At 41.5% G+C, this 23871-nt stretch overlaps 4 protein-coding genes and 1 long non-coding RNA gene across 8 annotated transcripts; 3 read left to right on the top strand and 2 right to left on the bottom strand.

The window, feature by feature from the left end:
• The first annotated feature begins 989 nt into the window (after positions 1-989).
• Positions 990-4931, top strand: LOC116261541 (uncharacterized). 3 transcript variants are annotated; one of them, XR_004174305.2, is made up of 6 exons: positions 992-1445; positions 1543-1648; positions 1931-2611; positions 3218-3413; positions 4201-4291; positions 4583-4931. XR_004174305.2 is itself a non-coding variant. In XM_031640356.2 (5 exons), exons 1-5 carry the CDS (start codon positions 1369-1371, stop codon positions 3776-3778), a joined length of 1137 nt encoding a protein of 378 aa, XP_031496216.1. In that variant the 5' UTR covers positions 990-1368; the 3' UTR covers positions 3779-4194. The 3 variants fall into 3 exon arrangements, 2 of the variants coding, with proteins under 2 accessions (XP_031496216.1, XP_031496218.1); XM_031640356.2 differs by lacking the exons at positions 4201-4291; positions 4583-4931 and adding an exon at positions 3702-4194 and having other exon boundaries at positions 990-1445; XM_031640358.2 differs by lacking the exon at positions 4201-4291 and having other exon boundaries at positions 991-1445.
• A 3457-nt stretch (positions 4932-8388) lies between these two features.
• Positions 8389-11765, top strand: LOC116260997 (probable folate-biopterin transporter 6). Its single transcript, XM_031639567.2, has 5 exons — positions 8389-8845; positions 9838-10094; positions 10227-10322; positions 10758-10928; positions 11037-11765. The coding sequence occupies exons 1-5, from the start codon at positions 8440-8442 to the stop codon at positions 11619-11621; spliced, it is 1515 nt and encodes a 504-aa protein (XP_031495427.1). The 5' UTR covers positions 8389-8439; the 3' UTR covers positions 11622-11765.
• LOC116260999 (uncharacterized) lies at positions 11702-12859 on the bottom strand. The gene is made up of 3 exons (XR_004174219.2): positions 12781-12859; positions 12428-12599; positions 11702-12341 (listed from the first exon to the last, which is right to left on the bottom strand). It is a non-coding gene; the product is annotated as an uncharacterized LOC116260999 (long non-coding RNA).
• Positions 12860-12884: 25 nt separating this feature from the next.
• LOC116260998 (protein transport protein SEC13 homolog B-like) lies at positions 12885-14255 on the top strand. Its single transcript, XM_031639568.1, has one exon. The coding sequence runs from the start codon at positions 12900-12902 to the stop codon at positions 14016-14018; it is 1119 nt and encodes a 372-aa protein (XP_031495428.1). The 5' UTR covers positions 12885-12899; the 3' UTR covers positions 14019-14255.
• A 2842-nt stretch (positions 14256-17097) lies between these two features.
• Positions 17098-22572, bottom strand: LOC116260480 (uncharacterized). 2 transcript variants are annotated; one of them, XM_031638861.2, is made up of 7 exons: positions 22033-22572; positions 20954-21235; positions 20611-20784; positions 20392-20498; positions 18941-19275; positions 17923-18559; positions 17098-17658 (listed from the first exon to the last, which is right to left on the bottom strand). In XM_031638861.2, the coding sequence occupies exons 1-7, from the start codon at positions 22225-22227 to the stop codon at positions 17646-17648; spliced, it is 1743 nt and encodes a 580-aa protein (XP_031494721.1). In that variant the 5' UTR covers positions 22228-22572; the 3' UTR covers positions 17098-17645. The 2 variants fall into 2 exon arrangements, with proteins under 2 accessions (XP_031494721.1, XP_031494720.1); XM_031638860.2 differs by having other exon boundaries at positions 17098-17645; positions 22033-22571.
• Between the last annotated feature and the right edge of the window lie 1299 nt (positions 22573-23871).

A 23871-nucleotide genomic window follows, 5' to 3' on the forward strand; every position in this document is an offset into this window, starting at 1 on the left:
TCCTATTTAGAAACTCCACTTTTCTGGTGAAACCTAGATTTCATATTTTAGTGGCCAGAGTCGAACGGAATTTGAAGTTAAATCACGTCGTTTTCAAACCATTTTTTATTATAATCAATTTAAAATGTTTAAATTGTTTTTTAAATTCAAAAAACTTTAGAACGAGAAAAATATGGACGGATTCGTTACAATATGTATTTTTTTCTAATACTTTTTAGGGAAGTGTTTAGGTCTCCATTTCCTTCTATCCATGGCGAGGTAGAGCAAAAAAAATTTTTATGAAGAGAGTGAATTAAAGTTTTTAAATTTTGATTATAGTTGAAATATCATTTTTCAAAATTTTTATATAAAACAAATAAAATTTTCTAATATATATATATATATATTTTAAAAGTTTTGAAGGAAGCCATACCTTGGTTCCACCCCTACCGATACTCAACAAGCACAGATTTTTGAGAGATGGTAAAAAATATTACGAAACAGATGAGTATTAAATAACATAATTTACTGCTTTCTATGGTGAGATGAACTGGTTTCTGTCAAGTATGTTGCCGTTGAAACTTAAGCTGATCTCTTCCTTAGCAATTAACACATTATTAAGAAGATAATAAAAAATGATTATGATACAAATGGGTTGAGAAAGAAGCTATTTACGTTCACAATAAACTTATCAATTTTAATTTAAGACAATATATAGTGAGGTAAGGTCTACTTAACGTAATGATCGGAACAGAACAGTGGTTGGTAGACGGTTAATTTTTGTTTGGAATATTTACTGTAGAAAGAGAAACCAATTCTAGTATTGAATCACCAAAAAGGAAAGACTGCAAATTAAACGCTGCTTCTTCTCGCCGGCATAAGGTAAAACTTAAAAAAGAAAGAAAAAAAAAGGTCAATTTTTAGAAAATACGGCAAAATAATTTTTTTCAGGGGAGAGAAAAGAGAGGGCAATAAAAACAAGAATGAAGATTCATGGTAGGATCTGAGGAAAAAGAAGACGGCAGGAAGGAGAAGGGCAGATGACTTGGACGCCCCTCTGTCGGCAAAAAGATATGATCGGACGGTCGGCATTGTTTGAAGTGGAGAGGGACAGGTGTAATTTGGTTCCCTACATATGAACGAACAACCGGAGGGTTGGAGGGAGAGAGAGAGAGATGGTTGAAGAGCTAAACGGGGGTGATCGGATCGGTGAAGCTACGTGGGAATCCGAGGGCTGCTAGGTCGGGAGGAAGAAGTTGGTTTCGTTCGGTTTGAGGGAAAACAGCTGGAGAAAGAAGAGAGGCAGCCATTTCCCTTCTATCTCTCCATTGTTTATCATCTTACATTATTTATTGGCCATTCTTTCAAAAACATTAGTTGTCATCATCGATGGCTTCGAATTTCGACCGGTGGGAGAAGGATCCCTTCTTCCCCGCCGCTGAGGAGGTCCAGGATTCCGCTGATAGGTCTCTCTCTCTCTCTCTTGTTTCTCTTCCTTTGTTAGTTGTTCTTTTCTTGACCATTATAGGGCTGAATTTTCTTATCTGGGTTTTTCATTTTCAGGATGGAATCGACGTTTAGGGAGTGGGCGCATGATCGCGAGAAAAATTTGAGCTCTCATGAGCTGCAAAGAGAGCTCCAAACCGGCTTAGGTACCACCAAATGGCAGGTTAGCTCCATTTCTCTGTTTTTTTTTTCCCTTCTCTCCTTTTCTTCAAATTTTTTCCAATTTGAGATCCGGACTTTTTCTCATTCATTGTCTTGCATGTTCTCTCCATATGTTGAATGCTTCGAAGGCTTTAGCCTTCGTACGATAAATTCTTTAAAGCCTTCAAGCAAAAAGGCAACTCCGACTTGTTTCAGAAAAACTGTCGAAGAAGGAATTTTGTATTTGGATATGTCAATGATGCTTTTCTCCTTTTCTTGGGGGCGTTTGTCTGAATAAGTGCAGTTGGAGGAATTTGAGAAGGCTGTTGGATTGGGCAAGAACAGCCAGGCCAAGGGAACGGTGGCCAGGCATAAACAATTCGTCGTTGCACTACGAGGTCAGATTTCTAGGATTGAGGATTCATTGAAGGAATCAGTTCTCAAGGATGGCAAGACTTCTCTTCCTTGGGTACAATTTGATGAAGGGGAGCGCGATGAGCTTGCCTTGTTTCTTGCTGGAGATTCGGGCAGCCATGGGCGTGTTGGGGTCATTGGAGGAATGGATGACAAACCAGGGACGTTGGACAAAGAGTCTTCGGTACAGAAGTCTGGTGTATTACAAACAAGCAGGGATGAAGGACGTTGTGATTTGAATTATGCTGTTGTCCTCGATTTGGCTGATGCTTCTAATGTTCGTGAAAAGGACGATAGGAGGCTTAACGGTGGTAAGAGTGAGCGGATTATGAATGGGCATAGGAGAGCTGCAAGTGCAAATGCTGATTTCGGGGTGTGGAAGATTGCTGTTGCTGATGATGAGCTTTTAGCAGCATCTCCGTCCAAGATCGTTAACCTTAGTGGCTTAATCAAGCACATTGAGGCTTCCTCCAAGTTGAAGTGGTCAAAGAATGGCTTCAAGAAAATGAAAAATGCGGATCACCATCTAACTGATAATGTCTTGGGATGTCGATCTCATCCATTGAGCAGGGTAATTTCTCTGATTTTTGAGTTGTTTTGTTTCTTTTCTTTTTTAAATACCTATTTTGACCATGCGATCTACTTCTTTTTATGCACCAGCTTAATAAAAATGATGCTATGGAAACAGACTAATTCTCTCTCAAGCTAGATAACATTGTTTAAGGAGGACAAAATTGACTGGTTATCGGCTTACGTTCTGAACGTCATAGTTATAAAACTTGAGAAGAACCTTCGGGGAGGGAAATTGGGGTTATTTGAACATGTTGGTTTAAGATCCTGTTTTGCATTCTGATCTAAACTGTCATATTTTCACATTTTGTTCTGTGTAATCATCCATCTTGGTCAAATTACTGGCAATATGCTAGGACGCGTAGACGTGAGGCTTTTGAGCGCTCAAGTTTATACTTCATATAGGTAGATTCTCTGATAATGCGTGCAACATACGTGTATACACATATACAGGCTTTTCGGAGTGTTTCTTTTTGCTGTTTGTAAATTTGTTTTTGTTTACATTTCCTTTCGTTTGCATTTTCCTCAGTTCATTTTTCCAATTAAGTCAACGATGTGCAAAAAACTTGTGGATCTAACAGACCATCTTGGGTGCTATTTTAAGCAGGCTATGCATGCATGTTATGAAAGAAGCAGCAGCTGCCTTGATTCATGCAGTATAGAGCCTGAAATTTCTTATGACAAGCAACTTCATGGGTGGCTTGGAGCAATCCAGAGGCAGCTTCAAAGATCACAATACCACATTCAATATAGTCGTCATTTTCAAGTAGCATTTTGGTTGATACTGGCAGTTTGCTTGATTGGTAAGTGCATGATATTGTTTGGTAATTGGATTTTAAAGTGATGCATGTAATCAGCATTGTACATAAACACATGCTGTAAACTATTTGAAGTGGAATATATGATCTACAAAATATGGCTGTACCAATTGCCCTAATGTAATGAAGTTAAATAAAAGAGGGGAAGCAATGAAAAACACAATGGCAAGGATTTATAGAACTGAAAATATGTAGTGGCAGAAAGGATGTTTCAAATTCACCAAATAGTGATGTTGCAAAGTAACAAATTTATTTTCGTACTTCCTGGTGCAGGATTTATCACTATGAGCTTCATAGATCAGGTATATAAATGCTTTGGAAAGAAAATTTTTGAAGCTTCATGCTCTTGAAGTTGCTGAGTCATGAACCAAGGAGAACCTAAAGTGTAAACCGCAAAAGGAAAGCTGGTACTACCACCAGTGTGTATTTGAATGACCACTTCCTCAGTAGAAAAGGTTGTTGATGGCTTAAGGAAGCTTTCTTGACAAGTTCAGCGAGGTATCCAACCAAAATATCTTAGAAAATGTGATGTTATCCTATGACTGCATGCTGCAAATCTGCTGGCGGATACTTAAAATGTAATCACTACAAAAACCTTGCGTTACCTAGCGTCCTACAACTGGTTATATGTCTATAAGAAGCAAACCTTGCATTACCTAGCGTCCTACAACTGGTGATAATGTCTATAAGCAGCATTCATTGATCAATCCTTTGAACTGTACAGCAGGAAAAGAGAATTTTCTTATAACTTGGTAATGATTGGATTGTGCAGTGTTCATAGCACATGCAGTTTAAAGGAACAAGGAACGCAATTCATCAAATGTTTTGCTCATGCTCACTTCGTGATGGGACTACGGATTTGGGTAATAATTTATGAACAAATTATGCAATCGATTCTTTGATTAACTGTACTTTTTTTTTGGACCGGCAAGGGTTTGACGCACACATAATACACCAGATTTTTGTTTTTCCTCAACAGACAACACATTTAGTTCCAAACTTGTATTGAGATGTTTCTTTTCTCTCGTAAGAGACAAAAATTTGCACATTACCTTGTTTCTTAAAAAAGTGAGATGCAATTTACCATTATTGTTTACACTGCACAAAAGAAGAAACCGGCATGTGCTGACTTTACTGCTGTAACTTCTCTCCAGGTGTGGTTGAATTGCTTGTCATTGTATTCGCTGGGAGATTCGGCGGCAGGAGACCACAAAACCTATAATTACAACCAAGGGAGGATGTCAACAAATTGTATACGTGTGCCTTGAAGCCCTTTTATATGTATGGGAGTTTTGGAGTTTTTTTCATTTATGAAATCAGCTGTCTGTGATGCAGCAGTAAATAATATAATCAGTGGCATTGGCAGATGAGACAATAGAATAAGGCTTAGCTTGAATTTAATATGTGAGGGAATTTCCCTGAAGAAAAACTGTTGGTATCCCGACCCACCATTTTGAACAGCTGAAAAGTACATGACTTCATTGATTAAAGATTAGTAATCTACGCCTGCTTCTTGTGTATATGAAACAACGATCCATATTTGCTGCTCACAGATCATTTTGCCTATGAAAATTTGTGGCTTTGATTGTGCAAGTCTTGTGGTTATTGTAAAATGACAGCCACGGGGGACTCCACAGGTCTATTGGGTATCGCTAGCAAGAAAGTGTGTGTCATGGTTGTTTGAAGCAAAGTTTGTGGTGACCATCTTATTATGATCACCGTCTCTACCAGCAGCATCGTTGCTGGCCTGCTACTATACCAGCTTTCACCCGCATAAATTTCGCCTCCACCACTGGCTTCCCCCAGCCACCGTCACTATTTATAGCTGCAGCCACGACAGCACCATAAGTTTGCCACCACCATGGCCGCTCTCCTACTTCTACTTCCATTTTTGCCCCCTAACAGTCAACTACTTCGCTGGTGTTGCCATCACCACTGCTGCCGTTAGTTTAGCAGTGCCACCATTATCACCATTTCGATTCCACCTTACGACTATGAAGACATTGGTCACTGTCTTTCGATTTAAGTTTAGTGTTATTTGGATGAAATTAAGACGTTTGTTTATAACAAACGGTCAAATGCACTTTTATTTATGCTTATAAACTAGTAAACAGGGAAAGCCCAGTTCTGCATATGTGGCGATAACCTAATTTACACTCTCAGGGATTAAATCTACAGTCTGCTGGCCTCTGGTTCCAATGAAGAGTTTGGTGGAGGTAGATGCTGTGCATCAGCTGCGGACAAAAGAACCAGCTGCAACAAATACATGAAAGAAAACAAAAAGAACAATCAATGACGCCTTTGTGACAAAAAAAAACCGTTACAAAAGCTGTACATTAATCACAAAACTACTAAGCCAGCATCATACCTTCCATCCACGTTGGCTTTCATTGGGAAGGGAATTCAGGAATACGATATTCTGCCTGTTTTCTTTTATGTCCTTCCATTGTCCTGGAATCCACCTGCTGCCCTTTATGTAACCATTCACCCACTTTTTCCAGCTTTGGTTGGTAGTAACTACCTTCTTCTCCCGGGTGATCCTTGCTTGAAAGATAGCCAGAAACTGAGAAGTTCCATCTCAGCAAAGTCTTGACCTGCTTCCATTTTAAATCTTCATCTAGACTATCAACCCAAACTGCCATAAATTATCTACGCTTCCTTGCTTCGAGGCTTCAAAATTTGAATTACGTTTCGATCTTTATTTAGTTCCTCATTAGTAGCACATGTGATACCAGTCTTAAGCCATACATTCAGCATAGTTCTCTCCTCCACTCCAATGAAGGCCTCTAAATGTGTCAATACAAGACTGCCCCACAATTTTATTGGCGTTGGCAAGTGACATGCTCTCTTCACCACCATGCACCTCTTTGTTCCTGCGCCATCAGATTCTCCAGCTCACAATTTGAAAACAAGGGAGCCAACATTTTTTAAGCCACGATGAGCTCAGATCTATCCTGCACCAGAATTGAAATGTTTTATTAATGTCTAACCATGGAATTCTATTTCTTCCAAAACGGTTACTCGCCCATTTCCAAACTCCCCTAGCTACTTTGCATCCAATGAGTTGGATACCTCTGGACATTTACAAAGGGGACATCTGTTTACTAGCTGAAGGCCCCATTCTTTCCGTCCGTCCTACGTGGGCAGTCTGTTCCTGCTTGCTATGTATAGGAGACAGGAAGCTCTTTTAGGGGCCTTATTTTTATATATTCTGAGATACCAACTTGGTTATCCCCTCTCAAACTTCTAGCATCCCAAGTATCTCCGCTTTTGAGTCAATTAACTTCATTAGATGACCATTTGAGCTGATCACGGCACTACCTTAGGCTGATCAGTTGCAACAAATTGTAGGGCATACTATGCTCCTGTAAAATGTAAAGGTAGTGTCTTTGCCTCTGGAACAGTCATCGCTGTCTTTGCTACGTTGTTCCTGGCTTTTGATCATAGTACCATCTCCAACCTCCCAAAGAACATTATTTTCTATCCGGCTCCATCCCTACCCCAAACTTCGCCAGCCATGCTCCTTTTCATGGTCATGTTAGAGTCCAACGACTCTTACCTGGTTCTAGAAATATAGTTCTTTTCCAGCCATGTAGTCATCCATGCATGACTTGCATGGCTCCTTGTTGAAAACATTGCACACCCTGTTTGCTAGGAGGGCTTTACTCAACTTCTCCAAGGGTCTAATCCCTCCCCCCCTTCTTCTTTGGGTCTGCAGATAGCTTTCCAAGAAACTAACTGAAATCCTTTCCGATTAACACCAGTTCCCACAGGAATCTGCAGATACATCTTTCAAGTTTAAGGATAACACTTTTGGGTATTCTAAAAGTCATCCAATAAGTACATATTGAGGCTAGATTGTGTTAATTAAACACAACTGACCCGCATTAGACAATAGATTTGCGTTACACAAAGACAACTTATTTTCAAATTTTCTGATCAGACCTGCACAGTGCTCCTCCTTTGGCTTACCTGTAAACAAAGGCACCCCTAAGTAGATCAGCGGCAAATGCGCTTCTTTCGAACCAATCGTATTGATAATACTTTCTCCCAAACTGTCTGAAGCCTTGCTGGAGATGATCAATTTCATCCCCTCAGTCCGGAAGGACCTTGAGAGCACCACACCTGCAATTGGTGCCTTGGCATCCAGGAAATCTTTTATTGAGTGCGAATGCACCTGGGTTCTGTGTGCTGAGTGCTGCAAAGATGGTCGCTCATGTTCCACTACCAACGTTCATCTGAACGTGAACAAGGCCTTTGGCTCCGGGTTGCTGGTCAGAGGCCAATAAGGTGCCGTCTGGCCGGCACCGACGACATACGGTGAAGTCTAAGTCAAAAAACTTAGGTCTTCGTGGCAAATTTTCATTGACATAATCTGGTAAGAAGGTGGCCCTATCCACAGCTTTTTGCCCAGAAAAAACAAAGGTGAGAAAGGTCAGACCTGTAGACAAGAAGAAACCCTACCGCATTCATGTTTTGCAACCACCTCAAAGTTGACGTTCTTCTGCTCAACGTTGATTAGTTGGTAACTAATTTTTTTAGCAGATAAGAAAATTCTTTACTATTTTACAGAAAAATGCAGCTATCCCTAACATTTGTGCTTCCAAGAAGAACCATTTTTTGTCACACTAACCACAGCTGTGTGAGCTGTCAGTTACTATTAATATGTTCTCAGCAAAATGAAAAAAAAAAAACTATGCTTTTGTTTCCATATTTAATTAATTTATTTTTTCTAAGTGTAAAAATGCCTTAATTGACGGGTCAAATCACAACATGTCCACGTAACTAGACTAAAAGCAGCCAATGAATTGTCAGTGACAACAAAGAAGGATTTGTTAGTTCATCTTGGTCAAAGAAAAATAAAGAAAAGGAAAAGGTCTTGTGGGCTCATTTTACTGCATTCTTTAATTGTTTTTTTATAGTAGTCAACACAGTTTTTGCTACTCAAGAGTCAATCCTATTACACGAGAGCGAGAGAGAGAGAGAGAGAGAGAGAGAGGCAGAGAGCGCCATGGCTGCAAGGGTAGAGGGGTCACAAGAAATGCGACCTCTAGTTGCAGATGGCATGTTGGTCGATCGAGAAGACCAAGAAACTGTTAAGACAGATGGATGCATTAGGTTGGTTGGTCTCCTGAATGAGCCTTTTGAATGGTTGCGCATGCTGTGTGGGGAGCTTGAAACAGGCTTCGTCTTCGCCGTCATATTGGTATATGGCTTCAGCCAGGGATTCGCTGCGTCTTTCTTCCGGGTGGTGTCTGATTACTACTGGAAGGATGTCCAGCAGGTTCAGCCCTCGGCGGTTCAGCTGTATCAAGGTCTCTACGCTTTGCCTTGGATCTTGAAACCTGCTTGGGGACTTCTGACCGACGTTTTTCCGATTTCCGGCTACAAACGCCGGCCGTACTTTGTCCTTGCAGGTGGGCTGCATGCCTTTTCTTACTCTTTCTAGCTGGCTTACTTCTGAGATTACAAACTTGAGCTACGAGTCATGCCTCTTTCATTTATGAGCCGTTCCCGCGAATAACTATTGGTATAATAATTTTCAATCTCACTAGTCATATCAGCAAATTATAAGCAAACATTTTGTTGCTTTGTAGATGATTAAGCGTAGAGCATAGAGTGTCTCAAGTTGAACGGTGTAAAAAAGGCGGATACTGAATCATTGTGTGGATACCAAATGTTTGTCATCGTGCTCTGAAGACCAAATTTTTGCTTTCAAGGACAGTATGTCAAGTTTAATATGTCAATAACGAAAGGGTTTGGTGGTTTTGATCAAACACGATGGTGAATACTACTTCAAAATCAATGGGTTATGCATATCTTTTGCTATAGTAGACTACCGTTTTCATCGCTGGATACGTGTAGGGAAGGGAGGTCCTTATCAATATTCATGTCAGAAAAGGCTGAAAAGCGAGCCATTCAACAACGACCGAGGCATTTTGCATCATATGGTGGTTGTATCTGTGCAGGCACTTGTTGCAAGTGACAGAGGCTTAGACTATCACCTCTACCCACTTTCCTAGCGTCCAAAGTGATCAAGACTATCAATGGGTTATGCATATCCTTTGTTGAAGGAAGGTCGTTGTCAATATTCATGCCAGAAAAGGCTGAAAAGCGAGCCATTCAACAACCACTGAGGCATTTTGCACCGTATGGTGGTTCTGTTCTGTGCAGACACTTGCTGCAAGTGACAGGGGCTTAGAATATCACCTCTCCCCACTTTCTTAGCGTCTAAGTGATCAAGACTGTACTGTTTATGAGCCTTTCAGATTAGATCCTTACTCCTTACGGATTATGACATATGCAAGTTTATAAATTTCAGTCTCAAGGGAAGATGTCAAATTGTTTGTTTTGTATCTCTTGATATATTCTCAAAGGAGAGCTTAATTGATTCTGTTGTATCAGGCAGGTACTATTGGGAGCGTGTGTGCACTGCTACTGCTGCAGAAGAAGCCTCCTATTCTGTTTGCACTGAGCACTTTGATTGGCATTAGCACTGCAATTTCTATAGCAGATGTTACCATAGATGCGTGTATAGCTCGGAATAGCATCAAGTATCCTGCGTTAGCATCAGATATGCAGAGCCTTTGTGGGTTCTGCTCCTCTACTGGGGCCATTTTGGGATATTCCAGTAGTGGGATACTAGTTCGCATTCTGGGAGCGCAGGTATGGTTGCAAGCTAGAGTAGCATTACCTACTTAAAAGAAAATTTCTCTTTCCCACTTGGAATGCTTGTCATCAGTTTTTATTTTGGTTTCTGATAATCAACACTGATTGGTTCTTATCTGTTTGATGCAGGGAGCACTGGCTTTACTCACTTTTCCCCTTGCAATGCTCGTCGCTCTAGGATTTACTTTGAATGAGAGCAAAACTAGTAGTCGACCAGACAGACAGGTACTAAATCAAGAAACTAGATGCATCTTTTTCTGCTTACAGGGTGGAAGCATATTTTGCCATTGGGAACACAAAAATACAAAGTAGATAGATTTTACTGGCAGTAGAATATTGGGACTCTGGGGTTAATGCCCTTGTAGGTAATGAATGAATATAAGCAGAAAAAGCCTGTGCTTAAGCAGTATCTGTGTGGAAGCTGCTGCTTCTCTGGAACTGGTCAGAGTGACAGGCTGGTGTCCCGCTAATTGAACCAGTTTAGTGCCTCAACTTTGAACATCCCCTTCTTTTTCTAGTGGCAGTTTTTCTCTTGTCTTGTATACACGAAATATGCTTTGAATTGCACCTTAAACTTTTGATAATAATCACTAGGGTACAAAATTTGTTACTGAAATGTTCTCTCAACATGTTATCCTTGCATCTTCAACTCGTGCCAAGGTGTTTATGATGGTAAATGGAGCATTACGAAACATGATTAAGACAATGAAGTGTCCTGAAGTATGGAAGCCTTCACTTTACATGTTTCTCTCCATAGCTCTCAGCTACAGCACTCATGAAGGCCATTTCTACTGGTATACTGATCCTAAAGCAGGCCCAGCATTTCCAAAGGTAACTGTGTTCACAAAACAAATATGAAATTGTTCGACTCTTTGAGTTTGTTCACATGCATCTTCGAAATGCAAAGCCTCCAGCTCTTCCTTCGGTGTTCATTTGCAGGAGTTTGTTGGAATAATATATGCCATAGGTGCTGTTGGATCAATTCTGGGGGTGATTTTGTATCAAAAAGTCTTCAAGAACTATCCATTTAGAACAGTCCTCTTCCTTGCACAGCTTCTGTATTTTGTATCAGGAATGCTTGACCTCACATTTGTGCTGAGACTCAATCTCAGATTAGGCCTGCCAGACTACATGTTTGTTGTCATAGAAGAAATGAGTGGTCGTATTGTTTCTCGTCTCAGATGGATGCCCATGATGGTACTTAGTACAAGATTGTGCCCTCTTGGCATAGAAGGGACCTTCTTTGCACTACTAATGTGCATAGATAGCATTGGATGGTTGTGCAGCAAATGGAGTGGAAGTCTTGCTCTGCATCTGTTGAAGGTCACAAGGACCAACTTCAAGAACTTGTGGTTGGCTGTTCTCATAAGGAATATCTTGAGGATCTCAACTTTGGCCTTGATTTTTCTGGTGCCTAAGACAGGGCCTACTGATGCTCTGCTTCCTAGTCAGATGTTGGAGGCCGATGGAAGTGATGAGAAAGACGAACGCCTGCAGTTGGTTTCCATGAATGACAGGGCATAAATTCATCCGTAGTTGTGGTACCTGGAGCAGTTTTAGATGTCTTTCGGTGTATATTTTTTTCAACACACAGAGAGAGAGAGAGAGAGAGAGAGAGAGTCATGAATTCCATCGTTTGTACTGATAACAATTATGCAACTCATATATTACAGCACTTACAACCTTCTCTACACAAGTTTTCAGTTTGGGTAGTCAATAAAAGGATGCCTGCAAAGTTTTCCCAGGCTACCGCCAACTTGGGTGTCATAATTTCAAAGCGCGTAGGAGGAGCCCTTTGCCATCAGGTTGAAGCTTGGTGTATTTTAGCTTGGTGTATTTTAGCAGGTAGGTAATCTCAAAAGTTTTCCACTTTAGTCAGAAGGAAATTTTTTTTTTCCCCCGAAGATAAGGGTGACCCTCGATTACCAAGCTTCAGGAGGACAGCAATGAAAGCTCAGACAAACGGCAGGGCTTTCGTCAAATGGGTTACAAAAAAAGGTTAATGTAAGCAATGAAAGGGAGACTTCCTAAGTTATTAATTGCAACAACCAAAATTAAAAGAAATAAAGTGGAGAGAGAAATACGGGCATTTTTAAAAGCCAAAATTGAAAGGAAAAAGCGTTTCGTGGAGAAAAGTGCAGAAAACTCACTGATTGCTCTGTCATTGGCTTGGGTTTAGTTGAATCCGCCTTCTTTTGTGATCTATCAGGTCCCAGTAATGCTCAGCGTCAACACCTAAAAAATCTGAAGTTCAGTTCAGAAACGATGAATAAGACTGCCACAAACATGTCGAAAAGCGTTTAGAAATTCAAGATAAAAGAATACAAAACCTTAAGAACAGCGTCAATGTTTGACAAGCAGAGTAACTGCAGAGGACAAAACCGATGGCCGATTTTCTAAATTATCACACATTTTCTCACAAGTTCTTTTCAGAAAATGAGACCTGTGAACTGGAAGACGCTTGCTCTCCATCGGAATTAGTGGGCCTCCCTCAGTCAAGGGCTAAACAAAATAATGATCATAGTCAGGGAGTGTTTATCTTTAAACAAAAATACACTTTGAATCATAAATTTTTTGGTATATAATCTTGCTTTTCTTAACACTAAAAACTATTCGACCTTATTTGTGATATATTTCAAATATACCAAGGAACATTGATCTTCATGAGTTGTAAATAGGATACCTTGTTCAGGTTGTGGCTTTCCCCTGCTAACGTTTGTCACAAGATTTTGCCTGAGGAGAACATAAATCCTCCTGCGGACCTGCAGGCACCACCGGGTCCTTCTCACGAGAATTAAGTCCATGGATCTTATGAGGATCCGACCCGCACAAGGACGGTCGACAGGCTGCCGTCAAGACAGAAACTGGAATGGAGACCATAAGAATGGGGGGAGGAAGGAGGAGGAGAGGAGCAGGAAAACGCATCAATATCTGCATCTGAGAACACCGGCACCGACCAACCACCGGACCGCTTGGCCCCCTGTGTCCGCCGCCACGATGCCTTCTCAGAAGATCGAATCCGGTCACCAGGACATCGTCCACGACATCGCAATGGATTACTACGGCAAGCGGCTCGCCACGGCCTCCTCCGACACAACCATCAAGATCGTCGGCGTCTCCTCCTCTTCTGCCTCAGGTCAGCCTCTCGCCACCCTCTCCGGCCACCAGGGCTCCGTGTGGCAGGTCTCCTGGGCGCACCCCAAGTTCGGCTCCGTCCTGGCTTCTTGCTCATACGATGGCCGGGTCATCGTCTGGAGGGAAGATCCCGCCTCTCCCAACCAGTGGACTCAAGCCCATGTCTTCTCCGATCACTCCTCATCGGTTAACTCCGTCTCATGGGCTCCCCACGAATTGGGGCTCTGCCTCGCCTGCGGATCCTCGGATGGCTCCATCACCATCCACACCGCTCGGTCCGACGGCGGCTGGGACACCGCCCGCATCGACCAGGCCCACCCGGTAGGCGTCACGGCCGTCTCCTGGGCTCCCGCCACAGCCCCCGGCTCCCTTGTCAGCAATTCACCCTCCGACGCCGTTCAGAAGCTTGCTTCTGGGGGGTGCGACAACACCGTGAAGGTGTGGAAGCTCCAGAACGGGGTGTGGAAGATGGACTGCTTTCCAGCGCTGCAGAAGCACTCCGATTGGGTTAGGGACGTCGCCTGGGCGCCCAATCTGGGGCTACCAAAGTCGACGATCGCCAGCGCGTCGCAGGATGGAACGGTGGTCGTCTGGACGGTGGGGAAGGAAGGGGATCAATGGGAAGGGAAGGTGATGAACGACTTCAAAGCGCCCGTGTGGAGGTTGTCGTGGTCGCTCACCGGCAACATCCTCGCCGTCGCCGACGGTAAGAATGAGGTCACTCTCTGGAAGGAGGTCGTTGATGGAGAGTGGCAGCAGGTCACTACCGTCGATCCTGCTGCGTGACGGTCGATCTTCTTGCTTTTTCCCTCTTCATTGGTTGTGTCTGCTCCATCTCATACTTCCTTCTGTTTTAAGTAGCAGTTTTCTTCGATTTTGCACAGATAGGAACGAAATGTGTTATGTGACTTTATTTGTTCTCCAGGTTTTTTTTTTTTGTTTATCTTTGAGGAATGAGGACAAATTTTTTTGGTATTTGATGAATTCACTGCATAAATTAGCTAGTGGTGGTTTGATTGTCAATTTTTTTCTAATTGTTACTGGAAATGGCTGCAGTTACCTAAAAATCTGCAATACTTTGTAGCGTTTCATCGTTGCCCTATTCGCTTCAATCATAGTTATTGCAAGTTTATTCTGCAGTAGTGGTTGGCCAATAGATGACATCTCTGTATTGTTTCATACGATTGGTCGGAAAGGTTTTCTTCTGTGTGGGAAAATGAAGTTGGCTTTCTCTGTGTGTGTTTGCAACATTACTCGATCGTAGCTGGTTTTTTAATTGGTTCAATTCTTCCTGTATGAAGTTCGAAAGACTGTTTGTGGAAAAACTTAGAATGTAGGTTAGACTCCGTTGGAGCGAAGGACTTGCTGACAAATTCCTGAGATTGCATTATTTTTGGAGATGAAGAAAGGAAGAAGTGCTCAAGCACTAACTTCTGTTCTTCACTTCACAAAATGCCTCCTTCATATCCAGTGAAGAATGTGATCAAGCTTCTACCAGAATTGACAACATCCTGATATCGTTTCTCTGTGCATATTGAAACGATTTTTCTCTTTCTTGCTTTTTTTCCCTTCTTATTTCTTTCTCGGTTATTTTCTTGTAACAGAGTTTTTCAAATTTGCTACTCTGAAGAAATATCTGAAAATGAATGGTTGCAGTAGGAACTGAATATCATTTTTTAGCATGGGAGGTAGATGGTATTGTAGTTCCCTTTGGAAGTTAAAATTGATGAACCTGAAGGACAAAGGAACCGAAAGTCCATCTAGATGTCTTTGTCTACCTTTTCTTACTGAGCGTGCATTTTTTTTCCAAAGAAATTTTCGTCTCATCTGCTTATTTGGGTAGCTGCACTTATAGAGGACATACCCACTATAAACCTTGCACCAATTTTAAAAGTAGCGTTGTTTGCAATAAATCTTGCCGTAAATCCACCTGGACATGTTTTTTAGCAATTTGAGAACAAGTAGCGTCACATACACGGATTGATCGTTATGCTAGCGGATGTAATCATATTGGGAACTCTTTTGGGAGCATTAACATCAAAATCTGCGTGAATCGGCGGATTTGAACCGAATTCGTCTCCGATTCAAGGGTATCACTTGTTTCTTATTATCTTTCATGTTTGCATTTTTTTATATTTTGTTTTTTTTTTTGCTTATATAAATAAGTTTTTACCAATTTTAAATTATTCCAGTTCAGCTGATTCCCTGAATCATTTTGAAGACAGAATAGACTCAGAAACCAATTGTAACAACATTAGTTTGGAGCATGTGCTTTAATCATCAAAATGCAAAAGGGATTGATATAGTCATCATATGCCGTGAAAATTCTGAAGGCTTTCTGTATTTTATTCTCTGACTTTTTAATTGGCTTCTTAACGTCGTCTATATTCAAAGAAGTGACTACCTTACTAAGAACAATAGCTAAATCGTCCGCAGTAAACGAGATGTGCACATCTGATTCTGCAACAATTCTGTCCCTTAAACGAACATGCTGTTTTGACGTGTTCAATCTACGCAGGGGGTAAGCTGCAACTCACCTTCGCTAAGGGTCCTTGTGAGAGTGGAAAACGTTTTGCCCATTAAACGGCATTCAATGATTCAATTAAGTTTAAATGTGCGCCTCTTTGCAGGAAGAGGCAGAGACTTATACCTGATATGGTGCTACAAGCACCTGCACAATCTCTTCTGCTCTGGGTTCTGCAAAAGTACCAAAAACGTTCATCTTCCAGATCACCTGCAACTCTTTTATGAAGATGGTCCACAAATTTATTAGTACACCATAGAGGATGAAGAAGTGACTCTCTATTGCTCACCTAATCCATAAACTTCTGGAGTCTCACGTATCATGCAAGTGCCACAGCTGACCCGATGCAAATAAGGAAATTGCTTCAGCTTAAAGAAATGACGTGATATATTCCGGCCTCCTGGTTATTGAGTGTCCCCATTTACCTTAACTTTTGCTAATTGCATAGGGATACGTGCAACCATGTAGCAGATCGGTACGATTACTTGACAAGTTGTGGTTGCATCAATTATTTGGGCTCATAGATGTTAAGTGAAACGCGGGTATCTGCTGATCTAATACAAGGCATAAATGGCAGGTGCTTCCCACAATGTTGGAGAATGACAGTGCTTTTTAAGACCAGTTCATGCCCACATACTGGAACTAACATCCGATATGCTAAGGAAATCTTGGTGGGTATCCTTAAGATGTTTGAAGATGAGACTAATCCGGGAAAAGTGATGTTTGAAGCACCTACGGCAACACCAAGCATACAAGGTCTGACTCGGTGACAAAAAAGGCACAACGCCTAAAAAGAAAAGCGTACTGTCATTTCAAGTAATTCGAAGGAGATTAACAACCCTCATAAAATGATCCTTGATTGTTAGGACTAAGGTTGCAAGCGGGCCACATGCGGTTTGAGAAATTTGCCGTTTTCTGTTCCCAGTTATGACCTGACACTTACCCAGCCCTTTTGTAACCTGCATTCGAAATCAAACACCTCATTCAACGACATGGTCCATTGGTAGGGAGAAGATTAGACACATATAAGGAGTAATTAAGAAAACCAAACAAAGAGACTACCTTGAAAGAATCACTGGAGTTGCGAGAGCGCCAGCTCCCACAACCGAACAAGCTCCAAAGCTCGACAGTTCACATGGGCCAGGGCACTACCCGTTCAGGCACCGAGATTGACAACACCGCGCCCACTGCTAAACCTATCAAGATCATTCTAAAAAGCTTCCAATCTCCATATTCTGTCATGATTTTCTTATTTCCGAAACACAAGTTATTATTTCTTTGTTTTTCCTTTGATTGGCAAGCTCAAGACTTTTTAAGGTCTGTAGCGTGAAGTAGTCACGATTACGAGATAAAATCATGTTTGACCATAAAAGGCACAACATTCAATAGAGAGATATGTACAAACACTTGCCGCAAAACTCAATGGATAAGGTGATTCCAGGCCCAGCCAACTCTTCGAGTTCACATCCTTCACGCCATGCCTACTGGCTTTTCGGTGTTAAGCCTAAACCTCATCAAGTCTTGACAAATAAAGATGGCACAGTTGAGAGAATTCTTGACATGGATTCAGCGGCAAATGTTGCTTTCAGGTTCTCCTCCAACACGTTGCCTGTGTCACGGTCCACGGGAGTAATTTGGCTCGCAGAAGAATACTGCAATTTTTTAAAGAGCGCCTAGATGTGCATGAAACTACTCATGCTCGCAGTGGCTCCAGCTTGTATATAAAAGAGGACGTGTCCAGGCTGTAACACTTCATCCATGTTCTGCAGCAGAAAGGCACCCTTGGCTCATAGAAGAAGATATCACCTCCAGAAATGCAGGCACATAAGGTGGACTCAATCTGAGTCGGCTGGCCATTCTGTTGTTGTCATTCACATGGCTCTCCAGAACTACCAAAGAAACCTTAGGTAAATGAATAGATTCAGCAAACAGACAAGCAAGACAGAGGCTGCAAGTGAATAATTTACAATGACATACAGAAAAATACCAAACGATAAACATTTCGTACAGGACTCATCACATTCGGTTATCTGAATCCTGACATCCAAGCATTGCAACATCTAAATCCAGTCGAACAAAGATGATACAATTGCAAGACTAATTGTCAGAAACCTGTTTGACACAATTTCTATGTGGAGTTTGGAGACAAAGAGCAAGTCCTGTTACCTGGCTCGATCACCAACATCATCTGAAATGTTGAACAAAAACTGGGGAAGCGATGCTATCCGAGGGAGATTAAGCAGCAAATCACTAAGGGAGTCCTTTCTAGACATTGTAGTACTCTGCTTGCGGTCAGGTCCATCTTCAATCTCAGCATTAGATGATGCAACATATTTGGCCATTTTTCCATAGCCTCCTAACGGAGAAATAGCATCATCATCATCATCATCATCATCATCATCATCATCAGATTGACCATCTGTTTGTACCTGGGCATTGCCCCTGTTTTCACTGGTTGCATGTGTTTCTTGATCAGTACCTGTATCTTTCTGCATGAGACAGTAGAGAGAGTTCACTCTTGTCATGAGACACTGCTCATCAGATGCCGTCTGATTCTGAGAATCACTCAGCAGATACTGAGCTATCTCATCCAATGCATCCTTGCTCCAGGGGCCTTCACCAGCTGGAAGAGGATTGCCAGACGTCATCTGTTCTGTGATACAGTTCTCAATGTGATTTACCAAATCACTCATTGACATCGATGAACGGAGTGCAGGATTCCTGAACTGTTCCCAAAGATCTGACCCTTTTGATTTATCATTTCCGATGCTTCCATGTTCTTCAATAGCCCTTGAATCCATAACTACACCCAAATTTAAAATCCTCTTAGGCGATAGAAGGCTGAAGTACTTCATAAGGCTAGGTTTTTCTTATTCCCGATAAACAAAGAAGATTCAAAGAAAACTAAGCCCCGGCTTTATTAGACATCATTTTTTTTTTCCTTTTTGGTGGTTATCATCAACCATTGCAACTTGGATAAATCACACGATTATTTCCCATGCAAAGCAAATGTATATGACTTGTGCAACTTTGATAAATGACATGATTATTTTGCCATGCAAAGCAAATATATATGACTTGATTCAATCTATGCACAAATACGTGCCTGCTTAAACCACTTAATTTTACAGTTTTAAAATCATATTGGAGAAGGAAAAAATAGGAAAAAAGCACAGGTGCATACCAGAACTAGGAGATGGAGTTTCCTGAGACACAGGCTCGCGCAACCTGCTAGCAGGATCCATGGCCTCACTCTTGGAGCCTGATGTCTGGGCAGTAGCTGTTGATGCAGAGTCCTGAAACCCAGAAAACGGTGACATGTACTCATTTTTCATATGATCAAATCCATGGCATTTAGACTCTTCTTGGTCATCAAATGCAGATCCCCTGGAATCAAAGTATGGTGAATCTACTGGTATATCTTGTCTCTGACTCAGCAAGTTTAAACGAGGATCACACTGAATAAGCTTCTCAAAATGTTTGTTAAGCAATCCATGAGGAACCTGCAAGAAATGTCTCCTGCACACATAGTTTCATCATAGCAAAGTAATAATGAGTTATAAAACCATGATGGCAGGCATTATGTTTTATTTGGGACAAGCAGTCTTGCAAAATACATAACATTTATAAGCAGGTAATTAATGCCATTCTGAAGAACTTGTTGTGTAAGAAATAACAAAGAAAATGAAATCCAATTCATCATCAACTATTACACCAAAAGGGTGTGAAGACAAGCTTAGGTCTTAACAGAACGTGGACACGGTTCAGAGACATTTGCTAGTTCCACAAGATGCAGGCAACGTTCATCCAGAGCATCCATTAAATTGTATACTTGGAACACAGATCACAGAACTCTCCCGATAAGTTTGTGATAACCGCAAAATGAAATCCAATTCATCATCAACCATTACACCAAAAGGGTGTGAAGACAAGCTTAGGTCTTAACAGAACGTGGACACGGTTCGGAGACATTTGCTAGTTCCACAAGATGCAGGCAACGTTCATCCAGAGCATCCATTAAATTGTATACTTGGAACACAGATCACAGAACTCTCCCGATGTCAAGTTTGTGATAACCGCACACTATAATCACCATATATGCATATCATTCACATTTTATCTGACTGCACAGTTTCCCAATGTGTTCATGGTGATGGAAAGACTTGTGGACATCCAGCATCATATACCAAAGAAATAGTATAGTGATTTTTCGCACTACACAGGCTTAATTATTTGTCTGCAAATAATTAGGTGGGAAAAAGAAAAACACTGTTACTTCTAATCTAATTACTCCTCAAGGTACAGAAATCTTCATAAATTTAAATAAACAAGATTTATTGTGGCCTTAACATGCACAAAACAATCGGTAATTGCGTGACAAATGCAATCTCAAACCCCTTCATTATATGGTTATGCATATAGGTGACACCTGTCTATAGAATTTGGCTTGTGCGACATGGATGAGTTCAAAACACAACCCAACAAAAGAAGTATCCTTATTGAGGAAACACAAGGGGACGAGCAAAAATTTATTTTACTAGAATGATAGGTCTCAAGAATAAGATTCACTATACTGTAAGAAATATATTACCTCAGTATAGTTGCCCTAGATGACAAGTAAATAGAAATAACTACCTATGTATGGTTGCTTGGCCTCCCGTAAAATCTGATGTTGCTTGCCATAGGGTGTGCTTCCTTGGCTGAGGGTTGGTCTCTCTGAAGAACAGAGGCTGCCTGGCCAACTGGATCAAATACATATATAAAAACGATAAAAACCTATCAAGATCTTCAACTATGAAGAGCAAGACAAGCGAATAAAATACATGAAGTTCAATCATCGTTAAGCAGTATTACCACTACATCAAGGGTGCTAGGCCCATTTTCTGGGAAAGTTGCCTTCAAGGCAGTGATATCCGACCACTGGATCTCAATTTTGCTTTTGAGACCACCATCAAGAACTTCCCAGACAAGCTTATGCTTTGCAAAATAGCACTTCGCGACCAGGTCACCCTCATACCTTGACACACACTGTATTAGGTACCAAATGGATAAAAAATGTTAAAAAGCTATCAACCACGTAGAAAGCTAAAAAACTCCATCAAAAGTGGCTACCAGAAATGGACAAGAATGGCAAAAAATAAGGTAGTATTGACTAATCTTCATTGACTGAAATGATTCAATTACAAGAAAGATCTACCTCCCAAGAACCAATCCTTAAAAGTGAGGCAGGAAAGTTGGAAGCCTTCAGTTTGTCAGTTGCAGCTGACGTAACTGAACTTTTCAAATCCCTTTTCTTTGTTGGGTCCAAGTTTCCACTGCCATCAACTCCAAATGTTGCAGCATCGCCTTGAGAAAGTCGCATCTGAATCAAATCCAACAATGACGGACTTTTCCTCAGCCTTAATCCAAGTGGACTAGGTTCATCGAGCGGATTATATATTGCTGACTGGGTTGAAATTGCAGTTGTGCCCATGGTGCACTGCGAAATAAACACGGAAGAATAAGAAAAGACCAGAGATGCAAACTACCAACTAGTACTCCGTTCAGGTTAGCTGACATGAAACTCCTGTCCTGCTGCGTATTGTAAACTCGACTTGTAGGTCGACCGCCCTTGACGAATTGAATTAACAAATATCCACAAAAATATTCTAGACGGCAAGCAGACCTACCACATTGTTCAACAACTACCATTTCCATACCAGAAAGAAAGAATATCAAATAAAGCAACAGAAGTACCAGCACTTTCACAACATATGGACACTCCGGCACGGGAAAGATGTGGCGACAGCATGAATAGTAGCATCAGTATCACTGAAAATTAATGGTGCCTAACTGCGAACTTACAATGGGCTGCCAACCAACCGTGGACCCGTGGTTCTGGGCTCTTCAAGGCCATCAAAGACGATCGTTCCATAAGACAAATTTCCGAATCGTAATCACGAAAGAAATCAAACGTCAACCTCATGATTATTAGGGGATTTGTTTCCTGAGTAGTTTTCGATCCCAGACAATTCTAACAACTAATCGAGATAAGCCAAAGAGACCCTATAATTCCTCCAACAGCAGACGCTGATGCACAAGAAGCAAATGAAAATGATGAAGCAGACCCAATTATTCCAACAACCGAAATGAAGGCACAACAAACGAGACTCCCAATTCCTTCTTAGCAGATGCAGAATAAGAGTATCACAATCCTCTCCCCCAAAGCAAATAAAGAAGAGAACAAAATCAGAGCAACAAACGGGAAACCAACAGGCCGAAAGGGCCCCCTTATACCTGCTGGTACGGCGCCTCGTACCTAGACCTCTTGCCGGGCGGCCCGCTTTCCTCCTCTTCGGGATCCTCGGCCTCCAATTTCACGGCCAACCTCTTCAGCGAATCCGGTTCCCCGATAGCCATCGTCGTCGCCGCCATCGGCTTCACCGCCGCGTTCTTCGGCTCCAGGCCGGAGGACTCAACCATCTGAACCATCCGGAGCAAGAGAAGTCCCCTGAGACCCTAGAAACCCTCCCTCTCTCTTCCGTCCTTCTCCGTCTTAAGGACAGAAAGGCCAGACAATGCCGCGAGAATATCGCAGGCGGGGCCCAGAGGTCCGAGATCTACGTCCGAGGGCAAACGTCGATGGGACTCGACGGCATCGGACGCCGGTGAGCGCTCGCTAAGATCACGGCGATCGCACTTCTCTCCAAACCAAAACCTTCCCTTCCTCGTTCTCGCTCGTGTAGAAGCTCGCACGTGCGTGATCAGCTCGGTAGACGGCGGAGTGGATAAAATACACAGAGAAAGAGAAAGACGCTGATTCCTTCCGCCAAACGAGCCGCCATGGGGTTCTTTATAGGGCCATCGTGCCGACATTGCCCTCACGAAGCACCTGAAAAATTCAGGCCGAATGACCGATCAGAGAAGAGAAGGTGAGGACTTTATAGTAATTTAGTGACTCAACTTGGATCTCCGTGACGCCCAACCCAACCCAAGTGCCGTCTTATACTTTTCTTACCATATATTCATTTGGCCTTGGGAAGTCCGACTCCAAGCGTCGAATACGGGTCAACTCCGGGTCTTAGATCCGTAGGAGAGCGAGAAATTTCTATCCATGAGAAAGTCATAACAGCATTTATATGACGATAAAAATTATTCAAATCGTTATTTATATGGTGTTTGCTCCTTTATTTTTGTTTTAATGGAGTAGCGGTAAATATTAAACTCAACTATCTACCTTATTAAACGCACAAAATTTAGGGTTTGTTCTGTAAAAATAATGAAGAACTTGGTTTTTTCATCATTTTTTGAAATAATTTTGGTTGCTTAACCACATTTTTAGTGTCACAACACAACATAAGCCTTTCATGGATCTGCCCAAAATAACAACCGATTTGTGGAACACTTGTTCAAGAGTTTTAATGAATCTATCCTAATTTAAATGTTAGATTTACATAACACTTACTCATTATTTTGAATACCAAATGGTCTTTTAGAGCTTGTTTGGCAAATGATGAACAAAACACATTAAAAAGTGTTTGTAGATTTAAGAAACAGTTAAAAATTGTGTTGTTTGTCAAAAGAGCTCTTAGATTCTTTCATTTAGACCCAACAAAACTGTTGGAAACCTAGTCAACCAATAAGTCATTGGTCGATCGGCAGGGTCCTAGCCAGGTAAATTTTACAAAATTTTATCTGTCATATATATAAATTTTAAAAAAATTATATTTTAACTCTTATTAAAATTTTGAAATTATAATTCTTGGCTTCACCCCTTACGAGGACAGCCTATGTTAAAGGCTTTTAGGCGGCTGCGCACTTAGCCAAAGCGTGAGAAGTACACTTAATAAGTGACTTGCATCTAAAGGTTGTCACTTGCATCTAAAGGTTGTCGTTTCAACGTTGCTTGATTATTACATCAAGCGGAAAGGAGTGAGTACTGACGATGAAGGAGTAGCTAACAAGGACAAGATTCATGCAAGGAATGTGATGCTGCAACCTCTGAGCTGGGATGAGATGAACCACTTATATTTATTGGACATGTTGTCAAGGCTAGATCCATAACCATGTATTCATTGGCAAAAGCCGCCGACGATTCCCAACAACCGTCTGCCTAAGTGGAAAAATAATATTTTA

This window comes from Nymphaea colorata, chromosome 9 (genome assembly GCF_008831285.2).
Source record: "Nymphaea colorata isolate Beijing-Zhang1983 chromosome 9, ASM883128v2, whole genome shotgun sequence".
Lineage (NCBI taxonomy): Eukaryota > Viridiplantae > Streptophyta > Magnoliopsida > Nymphaeales > Nymphaeaceae > Nymphaea > Nymphaea colorata.

Bases quoted from the DNA above. Each gene is read 5' to 3' on its own strand.
- LOC116261541 (XM_031640356.2), top strand. From the start codon at position 1,369: ATGGCTTCGAATTTCGACCGGTGGGAGAAGGATCCCTTCTTCCCCGCC. The intron at 2,612-3,217 runs GTAATTTCTCTG...TATTTTAAGCAG, and splicing joins GATCTCATCCATTGAGCAGG to GCTATGCATGCATGTTATGA. The intron at 3,414-3,701 runs GTAAGTGCATGA...TTCCTGGTGCAG, and splicing joins ACTGGCAGTTTGCTTGATTG to GATTTATCACTATGAGCTTC.
- LOC116260997 (XM_031639567.2), top strand. From the start codon at position 8,440: ATGGCTGCAAGGGTAGAGGGGTCACAAGAAATGCGACCTCTAGTTGCA. The intron at 8,846-9,837 runs GTGGGCTGCATG...TGTATCAGGCAG, and splicing joins GCCGTACTTTGTCCTTGCAG to GTACTATTGGGAGCGTGTGT. The intron at 10,323-10,757 runs GTACTAAATCAA...ACTCGTGCCAAG, and splicing joins GTAGTCGACCAGACAGACAG to GTGTTTATGATGGTAAATGG.
- LOC116260998 (XM_031639568.1), top strand. From the start codon at position 12,900: ATGGATCTTATGAGGATCCGACCCGCACAAGGACGGTCGACAGGCTGC.
- LOC116260480 (XM_031638860.2), bottom strand. From the start codon at position 22,227: ATGGTTCAGATGGTTGAGTCCTCCGGCCTGGAGCCGAAGAACGCGGCG. The intron at 20,785-20,953 runs GTAGATCTTTCT...TACCTAATACAG, and splicing joins TAAGGATTGGTTCTTGGGAG to TGTGTGTCAAGGTATGAGGG. The intron at 18,560-18,940 runs GTATGCACCTGT...ATTTGGGTGTAG, and splicing joins AACTCCATCTCCTAGTTCTG to TTATGGATTCAAGGGCTATT.